Source organism: Hyperoodon ampullatus, assembly GCF_949752795.1.
Source record: "Hyperoodon ampullatus genome assembly, chromosome: 4".
Lineage (NCBI taxonomy): Eukaryota > Metazoa > Chordata > Mammalia > Artiodactyla > Ziphiidae > Hyperoodon > Hyperoodon ampullatus.
The window spans coordinates 36682353-36694962 of record NC_136917.1 but is presented as its reverse complement, the minus strand read 5'-3'; the positions used below and the strand labels follow the sequence as shown (position 1 = coordinate 36694962).

Genomic DNA, 12610 nt, shown 5'->3' with positions numbered 1-12610 from the left:
ATGGCTTCGGTCGCCCTGATGCCGCTCCTGTTGCTGCTGCTGCAGCCTCCGCCCGCCACCCCCGCGCCGCCTGCCCGCGACCCCTTCGCCCTGCAGCTCGGGGACACGCAGAGCTGCCAGCTGCGGTGCCGCGACCGTTACCCTAATCCGCAGCCCGCTCAGGTGAAGCGCATGCGGCGCCAGCGGGAGGACCAGAGATCTCTCCAATGGGGGATGGGTTGAGGATGCGATTCCCCCGAGTCGGAGCGGGAGACAAGGGTTCCTCGGAGGGGGAAGGGGTCAGGGAAGGGGGCTCTCCAATGGGGGTGGGTCCCTCTGGTTGGGGAAGGGCTGGCGTTCCTTCGATGGTGGTGAGCGCAGGGGTCGGGGGTCCCTCCGATGAGGATCGGGATGTTCCTCCCGCAGGGGATGGGCCGTGGGGTCCCTCTGATGGGGGAAGGTTTAGGGATGCGGGTCCTTCCGATGAATTCGGTGTTGCTGGAGTCTCTCCAAGCCTGAGGCAGGGAGGAGACTGGGGCTCCTGATGCTGCCTAGAGGGTTCTGGCTCCACAATGCTGCGCAAGGACCCTTGGGGCGTCCAACCCCCACTTTCCCCAGGCCTGACAGTCCCCTTCTCCTCCCCCTCTACCCTAGCAGCTTCCACATCCTCCTCCCTCCCCGCCTCAGAGCTACCAGCCCCCACTCCTATCCTCATGCCCCCCCAGTCGGATCCCAATTTTCCCAGGCCTGAAGGGGGACAAAACCTCCTCTGAGCCCCCCCTCCTTCTTCAGGCCTGAGAAGCCCTCCTCCCTGGAGCCTTGGGGGGGACCATTTCCCTCGATCTTCCCCAGCTTTCCAGCCGTTACCCAAACTCAACAACCTCCGTTGTTTATTCTCTTTCTCAAGCCCCCTCTCCCTCTCTCCTCCTCAGAGCTAAGAGACCCTGCTAATATGCTTAGCCTCCTCCCCAACTTCATCCCAATCCCCTTAGAAGATTTGGGGGGGGGATCAAATTATCTACCTCCTCACATGAGGGCTTCCAGCGCTGCCCTCCTCCTGCCCCTCCCCTGGCCTGAACCCCACATCTTCGCTTCCAGGAGGAGTTGGAGGAGGACCCCACTGAGTCCCGGAAAGCGAATGCGTATAATAGGGCCGTCCTGATCAGTGCTTGCGAGCGAGGCTGCCGCCTCTTCTCCATCTGCCGATTCGTGGCCAGGAGTTCCAAGCCCAATGCCACACAGGCTGAGTGTGAAGCAGGTATGGGCTGGATGGGTGGGCCAGGGTGGGGAGAAGTGGCCTGGGAAGGGCTGTGCCCCCAGTCACCCTCTCCTGCCTCTTGCAGCCTGTGTGGAGGCCTATGTGAAGGAGACGGAGCAGCAGGCCTGCAGCGAGGGCTGCTGGAGCCAGAATCCAGAGCCAGAGCCCGAAGCCGAGCCTGAGCTGGAGCAGAAGGTGGGCACCCTCCCACCTGTGGCCCCGCCCATGCCCCCTCTCCTCTACCCCCCAAATCTGCACTCATATCCAGCGTCTCTGAGACTCTCCATTCCATTCGGGACCTACTGGGTGTCCTTGATTAAGCCATTTCACATCTCAAGACTCAATTATCATCTCTGTGACTTCTCCCCGCCCCTGCTGCCGCCAGAACAGCCACAGTTTACATTATTTAGCAAGCATTTGTCCTGGTCCAGGCCTGACCTCAGCCTGTCCTAAATTCCTTGGGCCACCCGGAGGCACCTGAGACAGTGTCATCCTCATTTCATGCCCACAGAGCAACTGGCCAAGGTCACACAGTGCTGTGCAGAGGTGAGATTTAAAGCCAGTGCCACTAGGGCTTGTGACCACCCCTCACCTCCCTCATCTTCAGTGCCACAAGAGCTGACTGCTGAGCACCTACATGCCAGCTACTGGTCTAATCACTCTCCTTGTGATGAACGAGTGGCCACTCTCATCTGGGGTGGCTCAGAACGGAGGTGCAGGGAGCAGCTTCCCAAGCACACATGTAGTACCCCTCCCCCCACTCCAGGGAGAAATAATAACTGCTCACCTATCATAGTCTGTGAGAGAGTCTAGAAAATGCTGCATCGGGAAACTGAGGCACAGGAAATCCTTCATCACAGCCAGAAACGCATGGGCTGGGATTCCCCAGAAAGCCCTTTCCCTCTTCACTCATTTTCCTCCACCCCTTCCAGGCTTTCACTGTTCATAAAAGCACAGTGCACTATCATTTCTTCCTATTCTTAATTCTCTCCTGATGCTGTCAAAATAAGAACAATGATGGTGATATTTTTAATAGTAGCAGCTACTACATATTAGGCACTTGTACCATTGTCTAGTTGAAATCTCATAGCAACCCCACGAGGGAAGAGAATCATCCCCATTTCAGGGCTCGGAGAGGGCAATCCACTTTCCCAAGGGCACACAGTCATCCAAATGCAGTGCCTCAGTCTGTGTTCATTGTATAAAGCCCTGTTGCCTCAAACCACTTAGTGAGTTTTGATCACAATGAATTCTCCCAGCTCCCCTCCCACTGGTTAATGCCCTACATTGGTGACATTTCTGTGCCTTGGGCCTCCCCTTGGCAGAGAAAAGTCCTGGAAGCTCCAAGTGGGGCCCTCTCGCTCCTGGACTTGTTTTCCACCCTCTGCAATGACCTTGTCAACTCGGCGCAGGGCTTCGTCTCCTCCACCTGGACATACTACCTGCAGACTGACAATGGGAAGGTGGTGGTGTTCCAGGTGAGGGCTCTGGCAGGGGCCGCACTAGAGTAGTGGTTGTGTGGTCAGGGTAAGAAGGTGGGATGAGTTGGTTCTTGGCTCATGGGATGCAAAGTCCACAGGAAGCAGGCTTCAGGCACAGCTGGATCCAGGGGTTCAGTGTCTCACTCCATCGCTGGACTCTGCTGTCCTTTTTGGTGGCTTCATTCTCAGGCAAGCACGTCCCTCCTCACAGCAGGGTGGATGCCTGAGGCTCTAGATGACAACCTCTCTGAGGTTTTAACTAAGCTGATTGGCCCTGGTTCAGTCATGTGATAACCTCTCAGCCAATCCTTGTGATTCTATTGGCATGCCTTGGATCACATCCCAACTTTAGGAGCAAGACAAATCAGGGCCCCACATTAGCAAGGAACAGCATCCCTGGTATCACAGCTCACAGCTCCATAGAGGGTGTCCTCTCTGTCCCCAGTGGAACTAGGTGCCAGCTGGGCTTGGGACAATGTAACCTACAGGGGGCACAGAGAGGTGCCTCCTAGGGCCAAGATGGTGCCTTTCTAAAGGGCTTCTCTGTGCTGTATTGTTCCTGGCCCAGACCCAGCCTGTGGTAGAGAGCCTGGGGCACGAGGGGGCCCGTCTGCAGCGAGTGGAGGTGACCTGGCGGGGATCCCACCCTGAGGCCTTGGAGGTGCATGTTGGTAAGGTCCAAGCCTAGACCAGTGTTCCTTCCACAGGTGGCTCCACTGCCACAAGGGGTTCTCCTGACAAATGAACCCTTGAGGATTGGGATTTCCATCTCTCAACTCCTGGGGTTCCTTTGTGCATCTCCCTGGGTTCCATGGTGCATCTCCCAAGTTTCCATGGTCCATCTCCCAGGGTTCCTTGGTTCATCTCCCAGGGGTCCGTGGTCCATCTTTCAGGGTTCTGATTTATTCCAGGACCCAATGCCCCGTTGCCCCAGGTCCTGGCCTCCTTTCTGTTCTCCATGGCTGCTGTTGCCTCTTGGCGAAGGCCTGGAGGCTGCTGAGAGGTGACCTATTCTCTCAGACCCTGTAGGCCCCTTGGACAAAGTAAGGAAGGCCAAGATTCGAGTCAAGACCAGCAGCAAGGCCAAGGTGGAGTCCGATGAGCTGCAGGACAACGACTTCCTCAGTTGCATGTCCCGGTGGGTGGCAGAACCCTGGGGATGGTGGAGGGGGGTGGGGTCAGAGGGGAGTGACTATCTGGCTCAACTAGGGCCACTGAGCGTGCCTGCTGGGTGGGGCAGGCGCTCCGGGCTTCCTCGCTGGATCCTGGCCTGCTGCCTCTTTCTTTCTGTGCTGGTGATGCTGTGGCTGAGCTGTTCCACCCTGGTGACCGCACCCGGCCAGCACCTCAAGTTCCAGGTGGGTGGGGCCCACAGGCAGGGGTGGGAGGAGAACTGCTCCCTCGTCTGGATAGGGCTGCCCCCCCTCCCATGGAGGCAGGGACCCCTGACTTGCTGCGTGATATTAGGCAAGTTTCTTCACTCCCTTATGAAATGAGGGAAACAACTCCCACCCTTAGTAGGGGTAACCTCAGGTCAGGGGTGGGAAGGAGCCTTGCCAGTTTGGGGACTCATAGCCCTCGCTCCCTCTTCCTCCCCCTGCAGCCCCTGTCTCTGGAGCAGCACAAGGGCTTTATGGTAGAGCCAGACTGGCCCCTGTACCCTCCTCCATCGCACGCCTTTGCAGACAATCCCCCGCCCTACAAGCTGAAGCTGGACCTGACCAAGCTGTAGGCCTCCATTGCCAAGTTCAGGAGCTCCTTGGGTCTTGAGTCCAGGTCAGGGTGGGACGGTCCTTGGGCTCCTCCTCTCCCCAAATTCTTTTTCTCTCCCCAGTCCCGCCCCTCCCCCCTCCCCCCCCATCCTGGGGTTGCCCTGCCCCTGCTGGGGGGCCGGATCTGACCTTGGTTCCTCCACACCCCCCTTCCCCAGAGCGTGTTACTTTTGTCTTCTATCGTGTAGCTTCTTGAGTATTTCAACCCCAGTTCTGTGCTGCCTTCGTCCTTCCTCCTTTCTCCCCTCTGGGGGGCTGAGGCCACAGGGGAGCTGCTTTGTTCTAGGGCTTCCCCCTTTTTCCCCACCCCACCCCTGGAGATGTAGCCTCGTGAGAGGAGGCCCCCCCCAAGAGAGGAGGTGGTGGGTAGCTCCATGCTGGGAGTTGCAGCATGGGGGTCGGGAGGAATAAACCATGATATAAAACCCATCTTGGACTGAGCCTGCTTCTGTTGGTCTTTCCACCTGCCTCTTGGGGACTGGCCTGAACGTGGCCATGACCCCTGCCCACCAGGCCCTTTCTGAGATGGGGGAGGTGAACTTCGGGAACTCCCCGTGGCTTGAGTGGTGAGAACCAGCTGACACCTGGAAGGACAGCCCCTCTGCTACCCAGCGCACATCACATTCCTAACTAGGGGTGACTCTGGATAGGCGGCTTGTGCCACCTGCCTGGCCCAGGTGGGTCAGTGCCCCTTCCTGGGCCTCCACGGGGCTCCTGTGAAATGGACAGGTCACATCTTGAAGAGGATATTTGTTAATTTTGTCGCCACCTGGCTTCCATCCGCCTTTCTTTTGGGGATGCAGCTCTGCCCTGTTGGGGGCAGTCTCAGGATCCTGTCCACAGGTTCTCTCCCCTTCCTTACCCAAGAGGTCCAGACTTGGCGTTCTTTCCTGCACTTTGCATTCAAGAGGAGTCTTGTAGTACAGGAACAGCCCACCCTGATGAGGCCACAGCCATGGCACTCCATCCTTCCTGTCCATTCTGCAGACTCCCCAAGATCCTCCCAGTAAATCTTTTGGTTAAGTAGGCTAGAGTTGTTTCTGTTGCTGGCAACCAGAGATTCTTGGCTGGTGGGGGCCGCACCTCCTGGGAAGAGTTTGGGATGAGGGACATGGTGGTCAATGTGGCAGAGGTTTCCAAGGTCTGATGGAGGCCTGTGGGTGATGGGTGAGTGGTTGGGGGAAGGTGAGTTAGAGCTGAGTGGGGCTGAGTATCTGCCCCGCCACCCTTCGCCCCGCCCTGTGTCCTGGGAGTTTGATGCACTTGGGCCCTCAGCCTCTACTAGAGTCAGCCGGGGGGGCCACCAGCAGGAGGTGGAAGGAAGGAGGAGTGAGAAGTCGGGGGTTTCTCTCCCTGTTTCCCTCCCTGCATCCTCCAACCCAGTGCCACAACTCCACCAAGTGAGCCTTCAGCCTGGGCGTGTAAACAGCTCCCCACTGTTGCCCATCCTGTGTGCTGCACCACCCCATGTCAGTTACCCAGCCCTGCTGCACCTTTGTAAATATCCCCTTTATTACTGCTCTCCTGAATCTTCCATTCTGACTGGCTCCTGATTGCTGCCAGGACCCTGCCTGATATCATGAGCATCAGGATTCAACATAAAGGCAATTTAGGCCCCTGAGTACATTTCTGGGCCCAGTGTAGGGTTTCAGAGCAGCCCCGGGAACGTCACCAAGAAATAAGACCCGGGCAGAGGTGAGAAGTGATGGCAGGCCAGCGCTGCCCAGTAGAACACTGTGTGATGACGGAAACGTTCTGTCCGCACCACCCGCAGCCACATGGTGTTGCAGAGCCCTGGCTAGTGCGACTCAAGGACTGTGTTTCCTGGTTCTTTAGTTTGAGTTGATGTACATTTAAGGTTTTTCCTCTATTTTTTCGTGGTGGTAAAAAATATGCATCACATAAAATTTGCCATTTTAGCCAGTTTTTTGTTTTTTTTTTTTTTTTTTTTTGCGGTACGCGGGCCTCTCACTGTTGTGGCCTCTCCCGGTGCGGACCACAGGCTCCGGACGCGCAGGCTCAGCGGCCATGACTCACGGGCCCAGCTGTTCCGCGGCATGTGGGATCTTCCCGGACCGGGGCACGAACCCGTGTCCCCTGCATTGGCAGGCGGACTCTCAACCACTGCGCCACCAGGGAAGCCCATTAGCCAGTTTTTAAGAGTACAATTCAGTGGCATTAGGTACATCTTCAATGTTGTGCAATTATCACCATTATCTATTTAAATGATTACCCTAATTCCTCAGCCCAGCTCAAAGGGGACCTTGGCCGTCCTTTCCCCTGCAGACCTGCCCTGCCTCTGGCCTCCCCATTTCAATGGCTCTAGACAGCTGGGTGGCGTCTTGCTTCTTCTTTGTCCTCCCTCCACCTTATCCCATCAGCAGGGCCTGTCCCCTCAGCCTCCAGCCCACATGCTTCTCTCTATCTCCATGGCAACAGCTGAGGTCCAAGCTGCCATCATCTATTGCCCAACAAATGTGCCCATCTCCTCTCAGAGCTCCCTGCTTCCCCTCCAGCCACGCTCCAGCTTCAGGCAGCAGCTGGGGAGCTGTTGGTATAAAGCAAACCTGATCCTAGACATCACCCATTCTGGGGTCTAGTGCTGCCATGAGGAGCCCAAATATCCACATGAACCAACAAGGACCCCCATGGCTTGGCCCAATTAGCATCTCCAACCGCTTCTACAGAGGCTTTGTCCCTTGCTGACATGGGTTCTTTCTGGATCCCTCGAACCTACCTTGTTCCTTCCAGCCCCAGGGCCTTTACACTTGCATCTCCCTCTGCCAGCAACACCCTCAAAGCCCTGTTCTACCAAAGTTCTCAACAGAAAGGGTTCCTCCTCAACCAAAGACATCCCCACCACCCCAGACTCGGCCAGCATCCCCTGTTATACCCATGTTCAGCTCCCTGTTCGTCTTCCCTGTGCTTACCACATTTACAGTCGATTAATAATTATTTGCTTCAATGTCAGCCTCCTTTAACATAATTTTATGAACTCCATGAAGGCAGCTCCCTAGGGTCTCACATGTGAACTGGCACGGAGCAGGTGACCAGTAATTATTTTTGCTTGGGTGTCTCCCTGTTTCCTTCTCAGACCCCAGAAGCAGCCTCACCCGGTCAAGCCCGTTCTCTACACAGAGTCTGACCTTGTCCCTCTCCTACAAGCTCCCTGTTGCCCTCGGACACCACCTAATTTCCTCTGCTTACCTTTTCTTTTTTTTTTTTTTTTAACTTGTGGCATGCGGGATTTTTTTGTTTTTGTTGTGGCCTGTGAACTCAGTTGCGACATGCACGCGAGAGTCTTACCCACTGGACCACCAGGGAAGTACCTCCTCTGCTTACCTTTTAAGGGCTTTTAATCCTCACCAAGCTGGCAGCCACCACCTCTTATGTTCCTCCAAACTTTTAGTCTAAAGACATAAGGGACATCAATGTTCCAGCCTCCAGACCTTTGCTATAGCTGCTCCCTCTGCTCAGAACACCGTCATAGACTTGATAGGAATCTACCTGTCACCTGTCACCCTCATCTTCCTTTCTTTTTTTTTTTTTTTTCATCATCTTCCTTTCTAACAGAACTCTGGTTTGGTTTGATCAAAGCTATGTGACTCAGGGGAAGTTGAGCAGCGTGACCCAAGCTTCCTCTGGTATTGGTGGGATTTATTGGGAGATAGACATGCCCTGTTAAGTGGGGTTGTTGAGCTGGAAGAATGTCAGTCTGAAGATAGAGGGATGGAAAGAGATGGTATCTTCATGCCTTTGCTGGAAGTCCTGGGTCAAGCTGTGCCTGAAGCCATCTTGTCCTTGATTTTTTGGCTTAAGCCAGTTTGTGTTGGGCTCCTTGGAACTGAAAAGTTGTGACTGATCCCTGTCTCTTTGTCCTCCCTCCCCTCTCTCAAGACTGAGCTGAAAGGGCAGAGAGTTTTGTTTGTATGCTGCTGTGTGTCTAGTGCATTAAATCTTTTTTTTTTTTTTGGCCTTGCTACATGGCTTACAGTATCTTAGGTCCCGGACCAGGGATTGAACCAGGGTCCCTGGAAGTGAGAGCACGAAGTCCTAACCACAGGATCGCTGGGGAATTCCCTAGTGCATTAATTATTTTTTAAAATTTATTTATTTATTTATTTATTTTTGTCTGCGTTGGGTCTTCGTTGCTGCGCATGGGCTTTCTCTAGTTGCGGCGAGCAGGGGCTACTCTTAGTTGCGGTGCATGGGCTCCTCATTGCGGTGGCTTCTCTTGTTGCGGACCACGGGCTCTAGGCGCGTGGGCTTCAGTAGCGTGGCACGCGACCTCAGTAGTTGTGGCTCGAGGACTCCAGAGTGCAGGCTCAGCAGTTGTGGCGCACGGGCCTAGCTACTCTGCAGCATGTGGGATATTCCCGGACCAGGGCTCGAACCTGCATCCCCTGAATTGGTAGGCGGATCCTTAACCACTGCGCCACTAGGGAAGTCCCTAGTGCATTAGTTCTTGAAACCCCAGTGAACAGCCCAGGGTTGGGCCCAGATCGGATCCCTCATAGCTGTGGAATGTGTAACGCCATCTGGTGCGGGTAGAAACTGTGAGCTCTGTGGATGTGTGGAGGTGAGAGAGGATTCCCTTCCAAGCTGGTGGTGACTGATGGCTGCCTGAAAGAGGTGGCAGCCGAACTGGACTTTGAAGGATGGGTAGAATCCGGGGAGAAGGGAGGGAGTCCCAGGTGCATGGGTATGCGTGTTGAAGGTGTGTGTGTACATTCAGAGAAAAGTAATACCTACTCACATAACCTGCCGTTCTGAGGGCTTCACTGGAGAAGGGGCCCCAAGTGCCAAGTGAAGACTCTTCTGGAGTCTTAGGAGAGAGGGAGCCCTTCACCTCCATCAGAGGCTCCTCCCAGGGACAGGGGCCCACAGAGCTTACCCACAGATAAGTCCTGACTTGCTGCAGCTCTCTGAGCCTCAGTTTTCTCGTCTGTCCCCAGCCCTCCCCCCAGCTCTGCAAGGCATCTGAGATGCCACCCTCTCTGCCCCTCCCTCCGCCTTCCTCTTGTACCCCAGTGCAGGCCTGGTGGAAGGTGGGTGGGTGGCTGGTGTCATGGCAACAAGCAGGAACGCCCATGTGTCTGGGTAGTGAGGGTTGCCATGGCAACCTGTGGTCCTGGTTCCCTGGCGACAGGCCTGAGTTCTGGGCCTAGGGGTGGGAAGGGAGGGAGGGAGGCATCCCTGGAGACACGCTGTAAGATCTTGGAGGGAAGAATGGGGACTCATGTCTTTCTCTTCTGTGAGGGGGGCAGGTGCAGGCCAGATCCCAGCTGAGGATTGCTTAAGTCCCTGCTTGGGGCCAGTTGTGAGCCCAACAGGGAAACTGAAGTCTCCAGGGGTCCTGTGTCATGTGATGCTGTCCACCACCCCCTTCACACCCAGTCCCACCAGATTCCAAGTGGCTCCTGGTATGCTCCCTCCTCACGGTCCCCACACAGTCTGTTCCCTCTGGCTGGAAGGCTCTGTTCTCTTCCTAGCCAACTTTTCAACCCGAATATCCCTCCTTGATCTCATGGCTCAGCCCAGACCCCCTAAATCACTATGCCCCAGCTCAAGCCTCTATCATGTTGACAATTAAGTTATTGCTTCTTTGCTTGTGTGATGATTGGTTTAATAAATGTTCCCTCTGCCAGATGTGACACTGTAGCAGTCTCAGTCACAGCTGTGTCCCACACACTGAGGAGGCTGCTCTCAATACATCTTTGTCAACAGTCTCCCTCCTAGCTCCAAGCCTTGCCCATGTCAACCCAGCCAATGTGGTCTCACCTCTGTCCCTCAGGCTCTTTCAGGCACCCGGCTTGATCCATACACATTACCTCCACCTGGAATATTCTGGAACATTCTGGGCCCTTCCACAATGTTCTGGAATGTCCCAGAACACCCTAGAACATTCTGTCTCCTGCTTTATTAAAGTTGGGACATCACCTCCTCAAAGAGGCTCTCCCCAACCTCCTGGTTAAAGCAGTCCTTCCTCCCTTGGTCACTCTCAGCCCGTTGCCTTCATGGCAATTATCACATCTGGAAAGGTCTTGGCCATTGATTGGTTTGTATGTCTCAGGTTTATCCTTCCCATTGGAATATACATTCCAGAATATTCTGGAACATGAAGGGCAGGGATCGGGTCTGGTGTTCTTACAGTTGAATCCCTAGCCCCTGGTGCATAGCAGGTGCATAATAAGTGCTTGTTGATTGAATGGAGAGAGGGCGTGATGAGACCAGGAGGTGGTGATGAGCTCTAGGGGAGGCAGCTCTCACACTATCCTGCTGGAACCTTGGGTGAGTTACTTAGCTCTCTGAGCCCCAGGTTTTTTCTTTTCAATCCAATGTAACTTACAAACAGCAAGGTGCACCCATTTTTACTGTGAAGCCCAATGAACGGTAACACTCCTGTGACCCAAATACAGAGTACCCGCCAGCCCCCAGGGGCTTCCTTGTGCCCCCTTCCAGTCACTTCCCAGAGGCAGCCCCACATCTGACCTCTGTCCCCTTGGCTCCATCCAACCTGTTTTTCTTTTTTTAATTAATTAATTAATTTATTTATTTTTGTCTGCATTGGATCTTTGTTGCTGTGCGCGGGCTTTCTCTAGTTGTGGCGAGCCGGGGCTAGTCTTCGTTGTGGTACACTGACTTCCCATTGCGGTGGCTTCTCTTGTTGCGGAGCACGGGCTCTAGATGCTCAGGCTTCAGTAGCTGTGGCACACAGGCTTAGCTGCTCCGTGGCATGTAGAATCTTCCCGGACAGGGCTCGAACCCATGTTCCCTGCATTGGCAGGTGGATTCCCAACCACTGTGCACCAGGGAAGCCCCGACCTGTTTTTTTTTTTTTTTTGCGGTACGCGGGCCTCTCACTGTTGTGGCCTCTCCCGTTGCGGAGCACAGGCTCTGGATGCGCAGGCTCAGCGGCCATGGCTCACGGGCCCAGCCGCTCCGCGGCATATGGGATCCTCCCAGACCGGGGCACGAACCCGTATCCCCTGCATCAGCAGGCGGACTCCCAACCACTGCGCCACCAGGGAGGCCCCCGACCTGTTTTTTTGTTTTGTTTTGTTTTTGGTTTTTTGCCACGCCATGCAGCTTGCAGGATCTCAGTTCCCCTACCAGGGATTGAACCTGGGCCACGGCAGTGAAAGCCTGGAATCTTAACTACTAGGCCACCAGGGAACTCCCTATTTTTGTTTAATAAATCAGCTTTAATGAGGCAAACTTTACATTTAATAATACAACCATGTTAAGTGCTCAATGAGTTTTGACAAATGTAATCCCCCCTGTTGCCCCATAATCAACATATAGGACAGTTCCATCGCCCCAAGGCCCCGTATCCCTTTGTGTCACTGATTTGCCTCCCTGATGATCCCCACCAGGTGGCCCCCTGGCCCAACCTCTGTCACCACAGATTAGTGTGGCCTGTTTGTGAATTTCACATAAATGGAATCACAACATGTGTCCTTTTTGTTTCTTTTGCTTAGTGTTGGTGAGATCCCTTGTGGGATACATGTAGCAGTGGGTCATTCTTTTTCCTTGTTGCATAGTATTCCACCACTGAACATGTTGTTGTCTGTTTATCCATCAACCTGTTGATGAACCTTTGGGCTGTTTCCAGTTCGGGGCTGCTATGACCATTTATGTTTACATATTTTGGTGAATCCCTGTCCTCCTTTCTGTTGGATGGATACCTGTAGTGGGTTGAGTGGTGCCCCAAATCACCCCCAATTCATGTCTACCTGGAACCTCAGAATGTGACCTTGTTTGGAAAGAGGGTCTTTGCAGATGGAATTTAGCTAAGAATCCAGATCAAACTGGATTAGGGTGGGCCCCAAATCCAGTGAGAGTGTCTTGGTAAGAGACAGAAATGAATATGCAGAGAGACACAAGAAGAAGACCATGTGAAGATACAGGCAGAGATTGGAGTGATATAGCTGCAAGTCAAGGGATGCCAAAAATGACAGACAATACCCGAAGCTGGGAGAGAGATGTGATTCTCTCTCGGAGCCCTCAGAAGGAACCAACCCTGCCAACTTCTTGATTTTGGACTTCTGGCCTCTTGAACTGTGAGAGAGTAAATTTCTGTTTTAAACCATCCGTTTGTGGTCATTTGTTGTGGCAGC

The 12610-nt window shown here is 54.2% G+C and overlaps 1 protein-coding gene across 3 annotated transcripts; it reads left to right on the top strand.

The window, feature by feature from the left end:
- Window positions 1-4450, top strand: TMEM59L (transmembrane protein 59 like; the record flags this gene model as incomplete). Of its 3 annotated transcripts, none has more annotated exons than XM_079703285.1 (8): window positions 1-162; window positions 1093-1237; window positions 1323-1432; window positions 2563-2715; window positions 3287-3389; window positions 3739-3856; window positions 3959-4076; window positions 4322-4450. In XM_079703285.1, 8 exons carry the CDS (start codon window positions 1-3, stop codon window positions 4448-4450), a joined length of 1038 nt encoding a protein of 345 aa, XP_079559411.1. The 3 variants fall into 3 exon arrangements, with proteins under 3 accessions (XP_079559411.1, XP_079559410.1, XP_079559409.1); XM_079703284.1 differs by having other exon boundaries at window positions 1081-1237; XM_079703283.1 differs by having other exon boundaries at window positions 1078-1237.
- Window positions 4451-12610: the final 8160 nt, after the last annotated feature.